At 42.4% G+C, this 14,974-nt stretch overlaps 1 protein-coding gene across 2 annotated transcripts; it reads right to left on the bottom strand.

The window, feature by feature from the left end:
• Positions 1–267: 267 nt before the first annotated feature.
• On the bottom strand, positions 268–14,096 carry p4ha1b (prolyl 4-hydroxylase, alpha polypeptide I b). 2 transcript variants are annotated; one of them, XM_068568565.1, is made up of 15 exons: positions 13,842–14,096; positions 10,204–10,286; positions 10,014–10,110; positions 9,682–9,833; positions 8,794–8,931; positions 8,340–8,579; positions 7,029–7,240; positions 6,754–6,930; positions 5,594–5,664; positions 3,548–3,647; positions 3,291–3,344; positions 3,127–3,192; positions 2,260–2,328; positions 1,832–1,928; positions 268–1,685 (listed from the first exon to the last, which is right to left on the bottom strand). In XM_068568565.1, exons 1-15 carry the CDS (start codon positions 13,853–13,855, stop codon positions 1,615–1,617), a joined length of 1,641 nt encoding a protein of 546 aa, XP_068424666.1. In that variant the 5' UTR covers positions 13,856–14,096; the 3' UTR covers positions 268–1,614. The 2 variants fall into 2 exon arrangements, with proteins under 2 accessions (XP_068424666.1, XP_068424665.1); XM_068568564.1 differs by lacking the exon at positions 5,594–5,664 and adding an exon at positions 6,340–6,410 and having other exon boundaries at positions 13,842–14,095.
• Positions 14,097–14,974: the final 878 nt, after the last annotated feature.

Here is a 14,974-nt window from a genome sequence, read left to right as displayed (position 1 = left end):
TGTGAGCCGCTGCTTCTTCTCTCTCACGCTTGCCCTCGTCCTCCCGACCCGACAGTCGTCTGGCCCCTGGTTGCCACAGATGAACGAACGACGTTATCATTAGTACCGGACAGTCACGTGACACTTCTACACCCCCCCTCCTCCCTCCCCGCCACCCTCTCTCCCTCCCTCCGGCCTCCCCCCTCCACACACACTCACATACACAAAAATTCCCCATTACCCACACACCACACCCCCAACCACCCGAGCGCAACAGTTTCTTTTAACTTGAGTTTAATAAAACAGCCTTTATTGTAGAAAAACAAAAACAATTTTAGACTTTCATGTAAGACAAAGAAAAAACCACAAATTCGGTTTGGGACATATAAATAAAATGTTTCTTCCTTGGAAAACATATATTCCTCACACTAAAAAGCTCTGGACACCATCAAAAACCTAGCAGAATCATTCACTGTGTAAAAACAACTGGGTATTTAGACCTGTCATGGTGGTCATGGCACAATAGGGCGTGTTCAGTCAACTCTTACTTTTCCTAATGTCCATCATCATTGTTCTTTTGGCACTATCACTGTTTCAACGGCAGCAGGCAGCTGGTTGTCGTTCGTGTCCTAACACAACACTGGTACAATCAGGATGAACAAATACGCAATTGTATGCAGCATCGGGGTGTTAGGTGTGCCCATGCATTTGTAATCACTCTATGTTCAAGTACAACAAATCTAAAAATAGCTCATTGTGTGACCATTAAAATGACTTACAAAAAAAAAAAAGAACACTGGTCTTTGAGGAAGACGAACACGTGATGTGACATGTCAAAATGTACCGCATCGATGTAGCCATGCGACATGAGCCAGATCTGACCTTAAAGTATTTCTTTCAAACAAAACACCACACTGAATTGTTGTCAGAATTGTTCATTCTTTCCACCAAGCCTTTACTTACTGGTTTTTTACATTTCAAACCAAGTTATTGGATGCAGACATTGCTACAACTTGTGAAGAAAGAAAATAAATAAATGTAGTGACGCTAATGTGTACGCTAATTCAATCCCCCTGGAAATTAAGCCATTAAACTGTAGGTGGAAAGTCATTTTACAAAGAATTAGTGTGCAACCCCAATTAATTGCCATAGTTTTATTGCTCTGCTAATGAAATGAAAGGAATGCGACAAATCAGATAGGCCTCTTAAAAAACGTGAGCTGTTCCTTTAAGGTTCAAACTTCCGGTGTTGGAAGCTGGTCCCTAAAGTCCATGATGAAGGATAACCTCGCCTCAGAGAGAAGAGTTCAAACCGAGTGCAAAGACGGACACATTGGAGGGAAAAGGGTGTTTCCCCCAAACAATCCATCAATCATAAGAACATACGTTATCTGTCATAGTGATGCTAAAACTTTCCAGGGGCTCGACATTAACCCAAAACGATCTGTGGGCAGAACAGCTGGGGGGAGAAAAGGGAGTCTTTGTGGAGAGGGAGTGAGTCGCTCGGACCCCTGTGTTTGTGTCGTGTCTGATCTGCTGCAGTGTTCTTTGTCCTGGGTGGTTCACAAAGAGGAAGGAGAGAGAGAGAGAGAGAGAGGGGGGTCGAGGAGGTGAAGAGGAGGTTTTCTTTTTGCCATCAGTTAGTTTCATTTAAGGCACAAGGCCGCCGCCACTCCTGGCCTCGTTCATGGATCCATTTGTTTGATACTAAAGACAGAAAAAAAACAAAAAAACATTTAGCCCTTTGATTACTTATCTTTAAAAAATGAAGTCCAGCTTAATCCACTGGAATACATTCTCAGAAGAGTCTTGAAAAGACATTTTTAGAGGGAACAAGACATAGAGGAGCTCACCCCACTTGTTGCCGACCAACACTGGACAAGCTGCATGCCGGGTGCTGTAGTCTCCCTCCCCGCTGGGAAACAGATTGTACCAGAACACCGCAGTGCCCTGGAATACACACAAACAGCAGGCAGCAGAGGTTAGCTGGTGTTGCTAAATGCACGTGACAGAAATGCACAAAAAGACGTTTAGTTAGAGAACTTGATCTTGTTTTGCATTAAATGCTGGCCCTTTTAGAGGATTGTGTTGAGTGGGAGGGAGACAGCATAATGATTGTGCCAAATAATTGGTGCTGTTCCTCTCTATGTGGCAAAAACAACATTTTACACAATATCATAGTTATTAATGAATATGTTCAGTGGGTTCTTTACTTCATAACAAACAAACACATCTGGGGATTCGTTGGTTATATAATGTGACCAATTCAGACTCGAGTTACCTTTTGGGGATGAACGGCTGCACCGACATCTGGAAATACTGTGGCTCCACCTGCTGCTACATCACTCATCTACACCAGAGAGACAAGGAGAGTCCAGTCATTTTCTGTTCCAGCAAATATTTGTCGTACTACTCCATTTTTTGCAAGGTCACATTTATTGCTTTGGTTACAATCCATTTAAGTCTCCAACTATTTCACATGAATATTAAAAATTAGGTTTTGCGGCACAGTTTATACGCAGCTTTTCGACCAGCGACTACATTTCACTTCAAGCCTTGCGTGCTGGCGGTCCATTGTCCAGCAAAGGCTACATTTTCAAGAAATCTACCCTCAGCTTTTTAAACTTAAAACATAATGAGGTATAACTATCTGTTTTTTTTACCCGTAATGTTAGTCTTCAGATTAATTATGGCTGTTCTTTTCTTTTTGTAAACGGTTCAACATGTACATGTTGTGATTGACTGTTACTTGCACCTAAAGTTGTAAAAGTCCATGGAACATTTTCTTGAAATGATAAAGTAGATACAACTATTTTATTTCACCAATTCGATGACAATATTATGTCACTCTTTGATCCAACACTTTACCAAATCTTCATGTTTAATATAATGAAGTGCTTTATTAAGCCTGCGGCACCAAGTTTTTACGGCTGCTGCAGCGTTACTTTATGATGTAATTTAATTACCATAGTTGAGATGTAGTGTCTTGACATTAAAAGCTAGGGGACTAGAAATTAAAAATAATGCTCTGCATTCGTGAAGATGGACCCACAAAGCTTTCTGAAACGAGAGAAAATGGCCTGGCCGCAGTGGAAGTTCCATCTAAAGTCAACAACACGGGTGTTCAGGTGTAGCCAGGCTCACTCACATAGAAGAGCCATGTTGCGATGCGGTTCCCGGTGCCCAGCTCTTTAAAGGCATCTGGCTCATCTTTCTGTGGAGAAAGAGTGAATATCAGGTTTAATGTCCTGAAATATTAACACGTCTGTACATGCAGATGAATTAATTTGTGTGAATCCTAAAGGGGCTTACCCTTCCAAAGTCAAAGTGAGGCTCGTATTGACCTCCAACGCCATAATTTGCAACCTGAGAGCATTACAATATGATTTAAGTCTTACAACTCTACAAATCAAAAGACAAATACACGAACAGATGGGCGAAAGGGTTGTTCGAATTCATATCACATGTATTTGAGATCTATTCGGTATGGTGTTGCATTGTGAAAGAAGAAAGAAAGAAAGCCAACACACGGTTTTGAATATCCTTAAACTAATGAACCAAGTCTTTACCTGCAGCTCTTCTGCAGTGTCCATTTCCAGCCCTGTGAGATCCTCAATTCTCTGGTTGATCTTGTCAATCATTGGATCTTCATAGCCAGTGAGCCAAGCACTGGAATATAAGGAGGGAAAGCAGAGCAATTGAGAAAGAAGTACACGCTATACCGCACGTCAGTGAGTCACACATTTGTCCACTAGGTGGCAGTAAAGACTTCTTCTGAAATAGGCGACAGCGTGAGAGAGAGAGAGAGAGGGGCATGTCATGCTGCAGCGTTGCCACGAAAAGCTCAAAGGGAAAGGGAAGTTGGACATTTCAAAAGGATGTTGGAAAAGGGAGTGCAGATATGAAGAGAATAAAAAGTAGGAAACCGGGCCGAGATTCAGAACCTCCAATCAGCTCTGGGTACAGGGTTGTTCTGATTTCAAGCTACGGGGACATTTCATGAGGAAGTCTGGTTGAGAACCTTGACAAAGATGTTTTTTATGGATTAAACTTTCCTGACACTACCTGCCTTTCACGCTCGCTCTCAGAGAAGGTCCGCTGATGAAATAGGCTCTCGACGGAGCACGGCAATGAACTCGTTCTCGTGAAATATTAAAACATGACTCAACTGTAGCTCTGCAGGCCACATCATGAAATTCAAACTGGTGTAAAAAGCCACAGTATCCACACAAAAAAACACAAGTAAAAAGAGAGAATTCAATATATTTTATAGGTAATTTACATGAAGTTACCAACGCACAAAGACAGAAGCAAGTTTTTTTAAGACATCACAAAGTCTATGAGATGACTCACTGTCTCGTGGACGAGTTTCAGAAGATTTCAACAGAACTACTTTAACGTGTGTGTGTGTGTGTGTGTGTGTGTGTGTGTGTTTGCGTGCGTGTGTTTTTGCGTGTGTGTTTGTGTGTGTTGTTTTTATTAAGCGTTTTAGTTGACAATATCTAATCTTCAAAGGAATGCTGGAACAAATGTGAGCCAACCAATTGCTTCTGATGAGTCCAGCAACCAGTTCAGTGAGCGGTGAGACTCTTTACATTACATTTCATTTAGCTGACGCTTTTATCCAAAGCGACTTACAATAAGTGCATTCAACCGTGAGTAAGAACTCTGAACAAGAATCAAGAGAGTACAATTTCTTCAATAAAGTCAAACTCCAAAGTGCTTTCAGTAAGAGACATCTAAGTGCCGCCAAAGTGCCACTGCTACTGTCTTTATCCAAGGTGTAGTCAAAAAAGATGACTTTTAGGTTTGCAACAGAAGATGTAGTCTTCTGTTTGTCACTTGATGTTCAGTGAATTTGGAAGTACATGCTGGCTTACACGTACGCATATAAAAACATTAAAGCACCACCACACCCTTCCACCATAACCATTAATGACCGAGAACTGCAAAACCAAAGAAACCTGGGTTCTTTCGGTAATTTGCAACGTCTGCTAATTTTAAGGTTGGGGTGAAAGTTGAACTGACAGCAGGCGACTTATCTGAAGTGAAAGAGGGCGTGTTTCGGCAGGATAATACTTTCTTAACATCAACAACAACGCAGGGGAATAACAATCTCTCAGTCTGTGTTTCTATGTGCATCCAGACTCAGGAAGTTTCTTAATCTCTCTTGCTGATTCATTAGTTGTGGAAGCAGAGAAGAATTGCAGCAGCTGTAGAGAGTTCATACGAGGGAACTTGTGACAGACGCATTCCTGGAAAGTGCAACGGGGAATAGAGGTCCAGTGCTCGGGATCTCAAGTAAACTGGGAAGGATGGCCGAGGGAAAGAAAACAATCTGACACAATTGTGCCGTTCCATGAACATTTTAACTCACTGGGTAAATAGAGAATATTTCAGCTACAGCAAAAAAAAAAAAGAATAAAGGATTAAGATTTCACAATTCAAACCTCCTCTGGTGTTAGTTTTCCAAGTGGAGCTCAACATTTTCTTTTGTGTCAGAATGTTAACTGGGTGCAGGGCTCAACAAGTGTTTCAGCCAAGGCACAGAGATGAAGATGGAGAGAAGGATTGTAGGAGGCCTCGTGGTCCTCCTGTGACCTGTGACCCCTTACCTCTTGGAGACTCTGTACTTGGCCGTGGTAAGTTTCCCGGTTAGGGGGTCATGCACCGTGGCTCGCCTTAACTACCGTAGTTCCCCGTCGAGGAAAATCAGGGAAATAAAAAGGAAGGGGAAAAAAGATGACAGAGTGTGATACGCACAAGAGGACCAGTGGAAAGTTAGAGGAAAAGAGGGAGGGAAGAGAAAGGCAAATCCGGTCACTAGTTGTCCAGTTATTCTTGAGCAGAGCCAAGAGAGTGCTTCGTGAGGCAAAGCTACAAAAAACTAAAATATACCAATCGGTGGATTAATGAGTGCCTCTGATTCACCTCCCGGCTTTATGCACTATGTTAGGAACAACTAGCAGAAGGAGGAACACATTTCTCCCCCTTTCTTTAGCAGACTCCCGTGCAGAAACTTATCCACAACAGATCCTGAACCTACTTTCAACCAAATCAATAAATTGGCTCTAAAAAGGCATTCTTTACTTTTTTTTCTTCCACCTGAGTCTCTGGTGATATTATTACCAGGAGAGAAATATATTGCAAGGAACCTGCTTTTTAGACCAATAACAAATAGTGTGACAATTGTTTGGAGCCGTGAGTCTTTTAAGCTTTGGAAGGGCGGAGAAATAGAGTAATACACACAGAGGATAAATGGGATGAGTAATCGAAGGTAAAAAAGGAGGAAGAAATCTCACTTTCTCCTTCTCTCTCTCCTATATCCTCCGCTCTCGGCGGTTTCCTGGGGAGGCCTTACCTTTTGCTGATCCGGTATGCCGCTGTCTCCAGCACTCCTGTGATGGGGTTTGAGATTGTGGCCCTGCGTAGCTGTGAAGCCAGGGACATGATTTACCCACACAGACACACACACAGACACACACACAGACACAGATGAAGATGTGTGTGTGTGTGTGTGTGTCTGTGTGCTTGCCAAACTAGCAGAATCACATCAGCCAGCCTCACAGCTTGGACCTCCCAGCCCTCAACACATTAAACCACAGAACAGAAACTAAAAAAAAAAAGCTGAACAAATGTTCCCACAAGACTGTTTTCACTGAAACTTTCCTGACAGGAAGTAAACAGGGGACGCAAGCTGTTGTCTAACAATGCAATCCCTACATAATCGCCAAAGGGCATCGCGGGAGCACCGACACTACGGAGAGTCACTCACTCGGGGCTTCGCCAGCTGCTTGACCCTCTCCATTTCGTAGTCGGAGATGATGTCCAGGAAGCGGACGATGTAGGGGCGGTCCCACTCGTCCTGCTGTTTGACGGGCGCCAGCACATACATGGGGTTGCGGTGGTTGTCATAGTAACGACAGAAGAGCCGGCTCATCCTGCGGGGGGTCTGATGGAGAGAAAAAGGAAACCGAGGAGGTGAGACGGAGACATTCTGGCATTACGTTAGAAACTGTGTCTTTCTGCATCTTTTTCGCACTTCCTCACCATTCTAATGCCCTCGCCGCGACAAAGACCTTCATACTTCTTCCTTTCGGGGACCTGTGGATATGAGGCTTTGTTTTTGGTCTTCTGCTTTTTCTCAGTCGTTTTCCCTTCCTCCTTCTCTTTTTGAGTTACATCCTCCTGAGCCTTTTTCTGCTTCTCCAACTGGAACTCAAAGTACTTCAGGTTGCCCTTGGCGCGCTGATGCTCCGGGTCTAAAAATGGCAAAATGAGAGACCAGCACAAATAATAGTGAGGATTAAAGATAGTGAGGACTGCAGCAATGTCACCTAAGAATATCACACACAAATAACTGAGCTTCCAACATGACATAACGAATGCTATTTATTCAGGCTGACTCCATCCAGCCCTCAGAAGCAAGAATCCTTCAGGGGATCGTTTGAAAGAAAAACGATCACGTCCGAGCCTTCATCCGAACATTGTTTCAGATGTAATGACATGACACGTATTGCAGCATTAGTATTAGTATTATGGGGACGTTGTGGCTCAGAGGTAAAGCGGGTTGGCTTCTGCTTGGTCCCGGTTCCGCCAGTCTATGTCTCAATTAAAAGTAAAATAAAGACTTGAGTGAGAGTATAAAAGAGTTTCCTGAACAAGGAACAAACACAGACACAGAGGCATTCATCTGATGTGGATAGAACTGGAAATATTACTACAGATGGTCGACCTCGGGTAAAGTTAAAGATGTGAACACACACCTGTATTTATCTGCGATATATACACCAGATAATATCCAAAGGCTGTAACTCTCAAGGGGGATACCGAAATATTCTGGTTGAAACTATTCTGACGCAACGTTGAATGAATAAAACCTTTTAGATTTCAGTCAAATTACTGATTATAATAAATATACGTAGACAAACGGCACAGTTCCCACATACATGAATAATAGGATATATCTCATGTTTGAGGCTAAATCTACAAACAACCCAAATAAAGTTCAGTGAGATTTTTATCAGGTCAATCTCTGACTGTAGGTCGTAAAAACATGGTATTGTTTCTCCTCCGAGCTTCACAGACTTGTAGTGGCATGGTTTTCTTGTGTGTTTCTTTCTTCATAATGTTTTTGTGTGTTTAGTTAAAGGCTATTTATAGATATTTACAAAATCTGGTATCTCGCAAGTCTGTGGCACAAAAAACGAGAACAAAAAAGCAACACTTCCTAATCTATCTGACGTTTACGTGACAGTGTTTTAACTTGAGGAGGAAGGTTAGAATCCAAAGTGACAATATCACTTCACAAAAGATGGCTCCTGGTACACTTTTTAAAATAGAAAAAAAACTGGGACTCACCCAGTTCAAGCAGCTGCTTGGTGAAGTCCAGGGCTCGCTCCACCTCCCCCTGCTGGTAGATGGAGTAGCTGAGGTAGTCGAGCAGTGTCACCCTGTCTATCGTGGACTCCTCTCCCTGGTCGAGCTGTTTCAGGGCCTGGGCCATCCACAGCTCTGTGTGGTAGTAATCGACATCAGAGTAGGCGATTTTCCCCAACTCGTAACAGTCCTCCACTGTCATCAGGCTCTTGTGTTTCACTCCTGGTATGCAGATGATACACGGGGAACAAGAGGAACATTGTTACAGAAGAAAACTAAACCATCCTCTTTAAGATGGAAATAACATCGAAACATGGCCCGCTGTTTACTGTGACTTTCATGGCACTAAAAGGTGCATTTTAATGCTGCCTAAAATAAAAAGAAATTGGAGATTTGTGCCGTGTAGTTGTGATATGCATGAATGGAAGGTCCTTACCAGGTAGGTCTCCTGTAGAGATAGTGTTGGCATCCAGTCTGTAGGTGTCTTGTAACCGGAGGAGAGCTTTAGCTGCCCCGGTCTGGTCCTCATCTGTGGGGAAGTGCTTTCTCTGGATCGTCAGGTTGGAAATAAATCCTGAGAGACAGAGAGCGATGGAGAGGAGAGCAGAGAGGGAGATACAGTGGGATGATTACGTATGGGATACAGAACACTGGACAACAAATACTCTCTCTTAACGGTCAGTGAGATGACAAGGAGCGACTTCAATCTTGAGGGAGAGGATTACACTGTATTAAGTCAGAAATGTGGCGAAAATAGCGTAATAACCCATCCCGACCCCTCAGGTGGCCTGGTTCTGGTTTACTTTCTGTTTCAAGAGTCAGAACTAAACATGGAGAGGCAGTGTTCAGCTTTTCTGCTCCACATATCTGGAACAAGTGTCCCTAAAGCTGCAGGTCTGCTGAGACCTTCAGCTCCTTTAAATCCAGGTTGAAGACTTTTTTGTTTGAGGTTGCCTTTAATTGAACCAGACTCAACGATGCATCTCACTACTGCATTTCATCTCTTAAACTGCACTGCAACTTGTATTGTTTTTCTTTTTTTCTTGACTGTTGTAATGTTTTCTTAACTGTTTTTGAATCTGCATTATGTTTTGCTTTTAATGGTTTTATGTGAAGCACTCTGAATCGCCTTGTTGTTGAAATGTGCTCTACGCCTTGCCTAATGTTCTCTTCTACCTTAAAAAACTCACGTTAAGGTTACTGAGCAGCACAGTATTGCTCTAAACAAGCTGACACATACGTACTCAAATACTTTCCCGGGATTTTCTAAACTTTTGGCACTTAGGTAATAATTTGAACCAAACCGGGTCGGCGTCATCTGTACCGTCAGTGGTGTCACTGAGCACAAGGCTCTCCAGGTCCCCCCACTCTGTGTTCAGCCTCTTCATCAGTTTGAAGGCATTGACCGGGTGCCCCAGGTAGCCCTCGGGGTCCTGTATGGCTGTGGCTGACAACAAATCCAACTTATCAGCCCACCTATCACAGGAATACGTAATTAGATACATTGCATACAAACCACAAGCAATAATACGTTATTAATCATGAATATTAAGAACTGTGTGTATCTGTTTTTGAGTGCATTCGTGGGATTGATAATGTGTGCGTGCTCGTGTACATAGATGCATCTCTGTGCATTAATCCATGTGTCAAACTCACCGTTTGACCTGCTCCAGCTTGTTTTCCTCCGCTTTGATGTAGTCCTTTAGAGAGGTGACGAGATCTTTTTCTGTGTACAACAGATCTGTCATCTGGCCTGTGGAATAAACAAATCAGAGACACCTCACAGCAACACTGCAATAATAAATAACACAGGTCAGGACTAATCTTATTTGCTTGACGGTTTTACCGATGGAGGTGAAGAAGTCATGGTTGGCTGAGAGCGACTGCAGACAGCTCAGCAGCAGTAAACATAAACACGGCAGCTCCATCCTGAAGAAAGAGTGAGAGAATTTGATTTTTAAAGTGGGAAAAAGTGACAAAGACAACCATTGAAATATATGTTTAGACAAGAAAACGAAAGGTAAAGCAAAAGGATTATTTAAAGGCTTGAACCAAAACTCTTGGGGGCATTAATCTTTTTAAAAAAAACACTTATGTTGAGGGTCATTTAAAGACAAATTATCACACTTGACTGATAATTTGATTTTGAGACTTAAATTAAAGTCAGAGCAGGTTTAGAGAGGGTAAAACCTAGATATATATCTATGTTTTAACTGCACTGACATGAAGCTAAATTGGCAGTAAAGATTCAGGAAATCCAAAAATGCAAAACATTGATGGTTGTCAAGTTCTCACATGTCAGAGTTTGCTGCTTTTCTGGGTCTTACGTTATAGTGCTTTGTTCAACTGTTTGGAAAAGATACAAAATCACATCAAATAAACCAATTAAAATAACGCGACGATAGTCGGCAGATGAATCTATACTGAAATTAAGAATTAGTTGCAGCCCCACTTTGGTTATATTGTTTCTATAAGTGAACCGCTAATGTTCAGAAACTCTTCATCAACCACTGACGTTTGTGGAATGAGAAAAGTTTTACAGGGAAGTTCAGAGAGTTTTATTTTAACAGTCTGTCTTGACAGTGAAATAGCTGCATGTGGCATGAAATACAAACACAAGAGGTGCCAGCTACAATAATAAGAATACCACTGCAAATATCCAAAACAAACACACTTGCACGCACAAGAAAAACCCTTGTAAACCATCACATATACACACCTTCAGGCTTGCAAAGCACACACGCACACACAGACACACACACACCCACACACACCTAGTGGCAAAGTAAAGGTCATGCATGAAACGTGCGTCTAGGCAGATTTCTAAAGTTCGCTTTCACCGGGAGCAGACAACAGGCTCAGGCAGGTTCCGCCTTTGCCACAAGGACAAGCTTCCAGTGAAAATAAAAGAATGACATCATGTGACATTTAAATTTAGGTCAGCAGCACGCAGCGGAGAGGAAGGAACGTAAATCTGTCAGAGCCTTCTGTATTTGGTAAAATCATAATTAAATTGCATGAAAGTATATTTAAACAGAAGCTTTGTTGGCAAGATACAAATGACCATAATCCCAAACTGCTTCAGTGCCACTCAGTCCATGATACCATAAATATGCCACTGCCACTTAGGTTTCCAGGCTAAAAACTCAAAAGAATATCATTATAATAATGACAGGGTGTCAGCAAAGGTGTTGCTCTTGTTATAATATTGTTTAAGTGCAATGTCAAGATTAAAGCTCTAAGCACAGCATTTATATTTAGGATCTACGTGTCATGTCACACATGACAGTGAGCGGTAGTGAGAGTGTTTGTATGTGTACATGCTTGTACGTGTCATGTGAAGGCACCAACACATTCCTGATGGCCATTTGACGTATACGTTGACAGACACCTGTGGGATTGTTTGTTTAAACCCGTTAGAGAAAACTATTTTGCATTAAACGTACCTGAAAGTTGTAGTTTTCTGACCTTTAGAGCTGTGTGAATTGGTTTTGTTCAGACATGTTTGTAGTCGGGAAAGAGGGTTTATCACAGTGCTTTAATTTGGATAAAGGATCCACCCTCAGAAAACCCTGTTAAATTGTTTTTGTAATGTTCGTTGCATTCCAAAAGTATTCAATTTACCGATTTACTGTTTTCCTGTCACTTCTAGTATTGTCTACTTTGAATGTATGTACTGTCAACAAACCAGTTCGCTTTCATATGTGGAATTTAAATGGAGGCTAGAAATACTGGCAAGGACTGGAGACAGGATTTTTTTGGGGGGGAGGAAGCTTAACCCCTTCTTCATAAGACCACATAATATTAGTAGTCTAATTATATATTCATACTCTTAAGGCTAACTTTGAGCATGAATGGAGCATTTCTACTTCTTCTACAATTAATTTCCCTTTTTTTAACATCAAGATGATACATATCTCACAAAGCCTGCTCTTTGATTTGAAAGAAATTAAAAAACAAAGAAGCTACGAAAAATAATCTAATTATATAATCTGTAGCCTTACAGTCTGTAAAAATAGTAAGGCAAAGAATTATAAATACAATAATCAATATTATCTCCCTAAAAAGATTCATGTATGGCATTGTGACGATAATAAAACAAAAAGCAATAGATACATGAGAATATTCCTGTACCTGCAATAAGACTTCATAATAAATCACCTCTGGCCAGATCCTGCGTCAGTTAAATCATCAATAAGCCGCTTTTGCTGTTTAGTTTTTTCCACTATATACTATTTATACACTTTATACTTTGCATTTTTGCATTTTATCAAATTGAATATGTTCTCCTCTTCTATTTTATTGTATTGTATAAATATTGTATATGCATTTTCATACTTAATATGTGTATGTTACTGTCTTTTGTGTGCACTTTAACCTGTTTGCTGTTGTAATCCTGAAATGTCTTTTCTGCGGGACTAATAAAGGAATATCTAATTTTTAAAAAAAACAACAACAAAAAACTGACATAACAAGTGTCTGCTGAAATGATCCCATTCACTGAATATTGTGAATCCCCACAAGCTGAGCATCATTGACACAACGCAGCCCTTGAAAGCATCACAGACTATCGAGTCAACGCGCTGTGTCAGCAGAGAGAAGACTTCTCCAGTCTCGTTGCATTCATCAAGCTCCTTCTTCGCAGAGGCTTTGCCTTCCTTCACCTCTGCAAAAGTTTCGCTGGTGGCGGAGCTGCGGAGTCAGATAACACAGGATGTGGACGGAGAGAGGACTGCCACGTCTTCGCCCCTCCCCGCCGGGGAAAACTCATACGGGAGCACACACGGCCCAATGGAGTCGTCACAGATTTCACCAGGAATAACCCCTCGACAACCCCGCGAGCTCACTTGACAGCAGGGGGGCTCGTGCTTTATGGGGGAAAGGCAGCAGATAACGCCGTCTGTTGACCCACAAACCAACGAGACTGCAACTTAAAAGATAACAACAAAACTTTCCAGTGACTGTTAGCATGTACCCCCTCCCCACCCACCCCACCTAAACACCACCCTCGATACACACGGGCTCACTGTGGTGTGCAACATGGCAGACGGTTTACACACAAGAGGGAACAGACACACAGTATCCTATGTGTGCGCGTGTGTGTGTAACGTAGTGTGGAGCAGCAGCATCCCACGCTGCGTTGCACCGGAATGTCACAACATAGACGAAGTTGCATTCACGGGGTGGGGGATAAATCAGACTCGCTTGTCTTTTCTCGCCTATTTACGACTTGCTCCGACTGAATTGAGCTCATTCTATTTACTGAAAGTCGTGTAATATTCTTTGCTGCTGCAGCGAACTATCGTGAACATCAAAGTGGCATTCCAGCTAGCTAACGTTAGTTTAGCATGGCTAACGTGAACCTAACTTTGAAACAGCAGTCCGTCACAACAACCTGGCGGAAGAATCAACTGAAAAAGGGCGACAGCGTTCTTTAAAGACATCATTTAGAATACCTTATCTGACTCAGGAGTCCATATTTACCTGAACGAGAGCATCCTGCGGCAGAAGTGTGTGTGTGTGTGTGTGCGTCCTTGTGATCCCGGTCCCGTTGACTCTGAATCAGTTAACGGTGCGGAGGTGAACGCTGAGGGTACTGGGACCTATCTGGGACGTTACCCGGCGGTAAGAAGGGCTGGATTCCCAAAAGCCTGAATGCTACGTGCAGAACCTCACATGCATAAAGTCGGCCCGCTCCGAGAGGCTGTGGGGGCTGGCGCTGACTTGCTAGGGGAGGTGTCTTCTTGTCTTACACAGCCATGGATGAGTAGGCTGCTCCAGGTTTTAATGTCAGTGTGTGCGTGTGTGTGTGTGTGTGTGTGTGTGTGTGTGTGTGTGTGTGTGTGTGTGTGTGTGTGTGTGTGTGTGTGTGTGTGTGTGTGTGTGTGTGTGTGCGCGCGCGTGTGTCTAACGTCACCTTTCTGCCACGTGTTAAAATTGGGCTGCAAAATTGTTTTACCATTCATTGACGTAAAGCTTTGACAAGGCATGTGTTGTGTACCCATATATTCAATAGCCCAATCCAAGCTTATGTTCTTTGTAGTTTTAAACAGCTTAACTTGGCCAAACAAACTTTTTTGCCCATTTTCACCTGCGTTTACTCTTCCTCTTTCTACCACATTCCAGAAAATTCCTTCCTCTCAACCAAACAGTGTGACTGGAGGGAGGGAATTCCTGCTGCATGCTACTGAGTTCAACAGGGTGGAGCCAAGTGTGTGTTTGTGCATGTGTGTGCGCGTTTGTGCACGTGTGTGTGTGCGTGTGTGTGTGCGTGTGCGTGTGCGTGTGCGTGTGCGTGTGTGTGTGTGTGTGTGTGTGTGTGTGTGTGTGTGTGAGAGAGAGAGAGAGGGTGTGAGAGAGAGGCTAACTGTTTGCTGCAATACAACAAATCTCAATGGCATGTGCTGTGTAAACTCTAGCGAATGTATATGTCTGTGATAAACAAAGACTATCTGCAAGCCTCCTTAAATATTTTTCGAACATGAATAATGCTCCCTATTTTATATTATATTATAATACCATTGTGGCATGTAACAGATTTGAAGAAAACACATTTCTCATGTAAAACACGATAATTACACTTTATTAATAAATACTTTCTTATCAAGCAAAATGTT

This window comes from Clinocottus analis, unplaced genomic scaffold (assembly GCF_023055335.1).
Source record: "Clinocottus analis isolate CAN_PGR_092001 unplaced genomic scaffold, fCliAna1.0.p SCAF_8, whole genome shotgun sequence".
Lineage (NCBI taxonomy): Eukaryota > Metazoa > Chordata > Actinopteri > Perciformes > Cottidae > Clinocottus > Clinocottus analis.
This window is presented reverse-complemented; position numbering and strand designations above follow the sequence as displayed.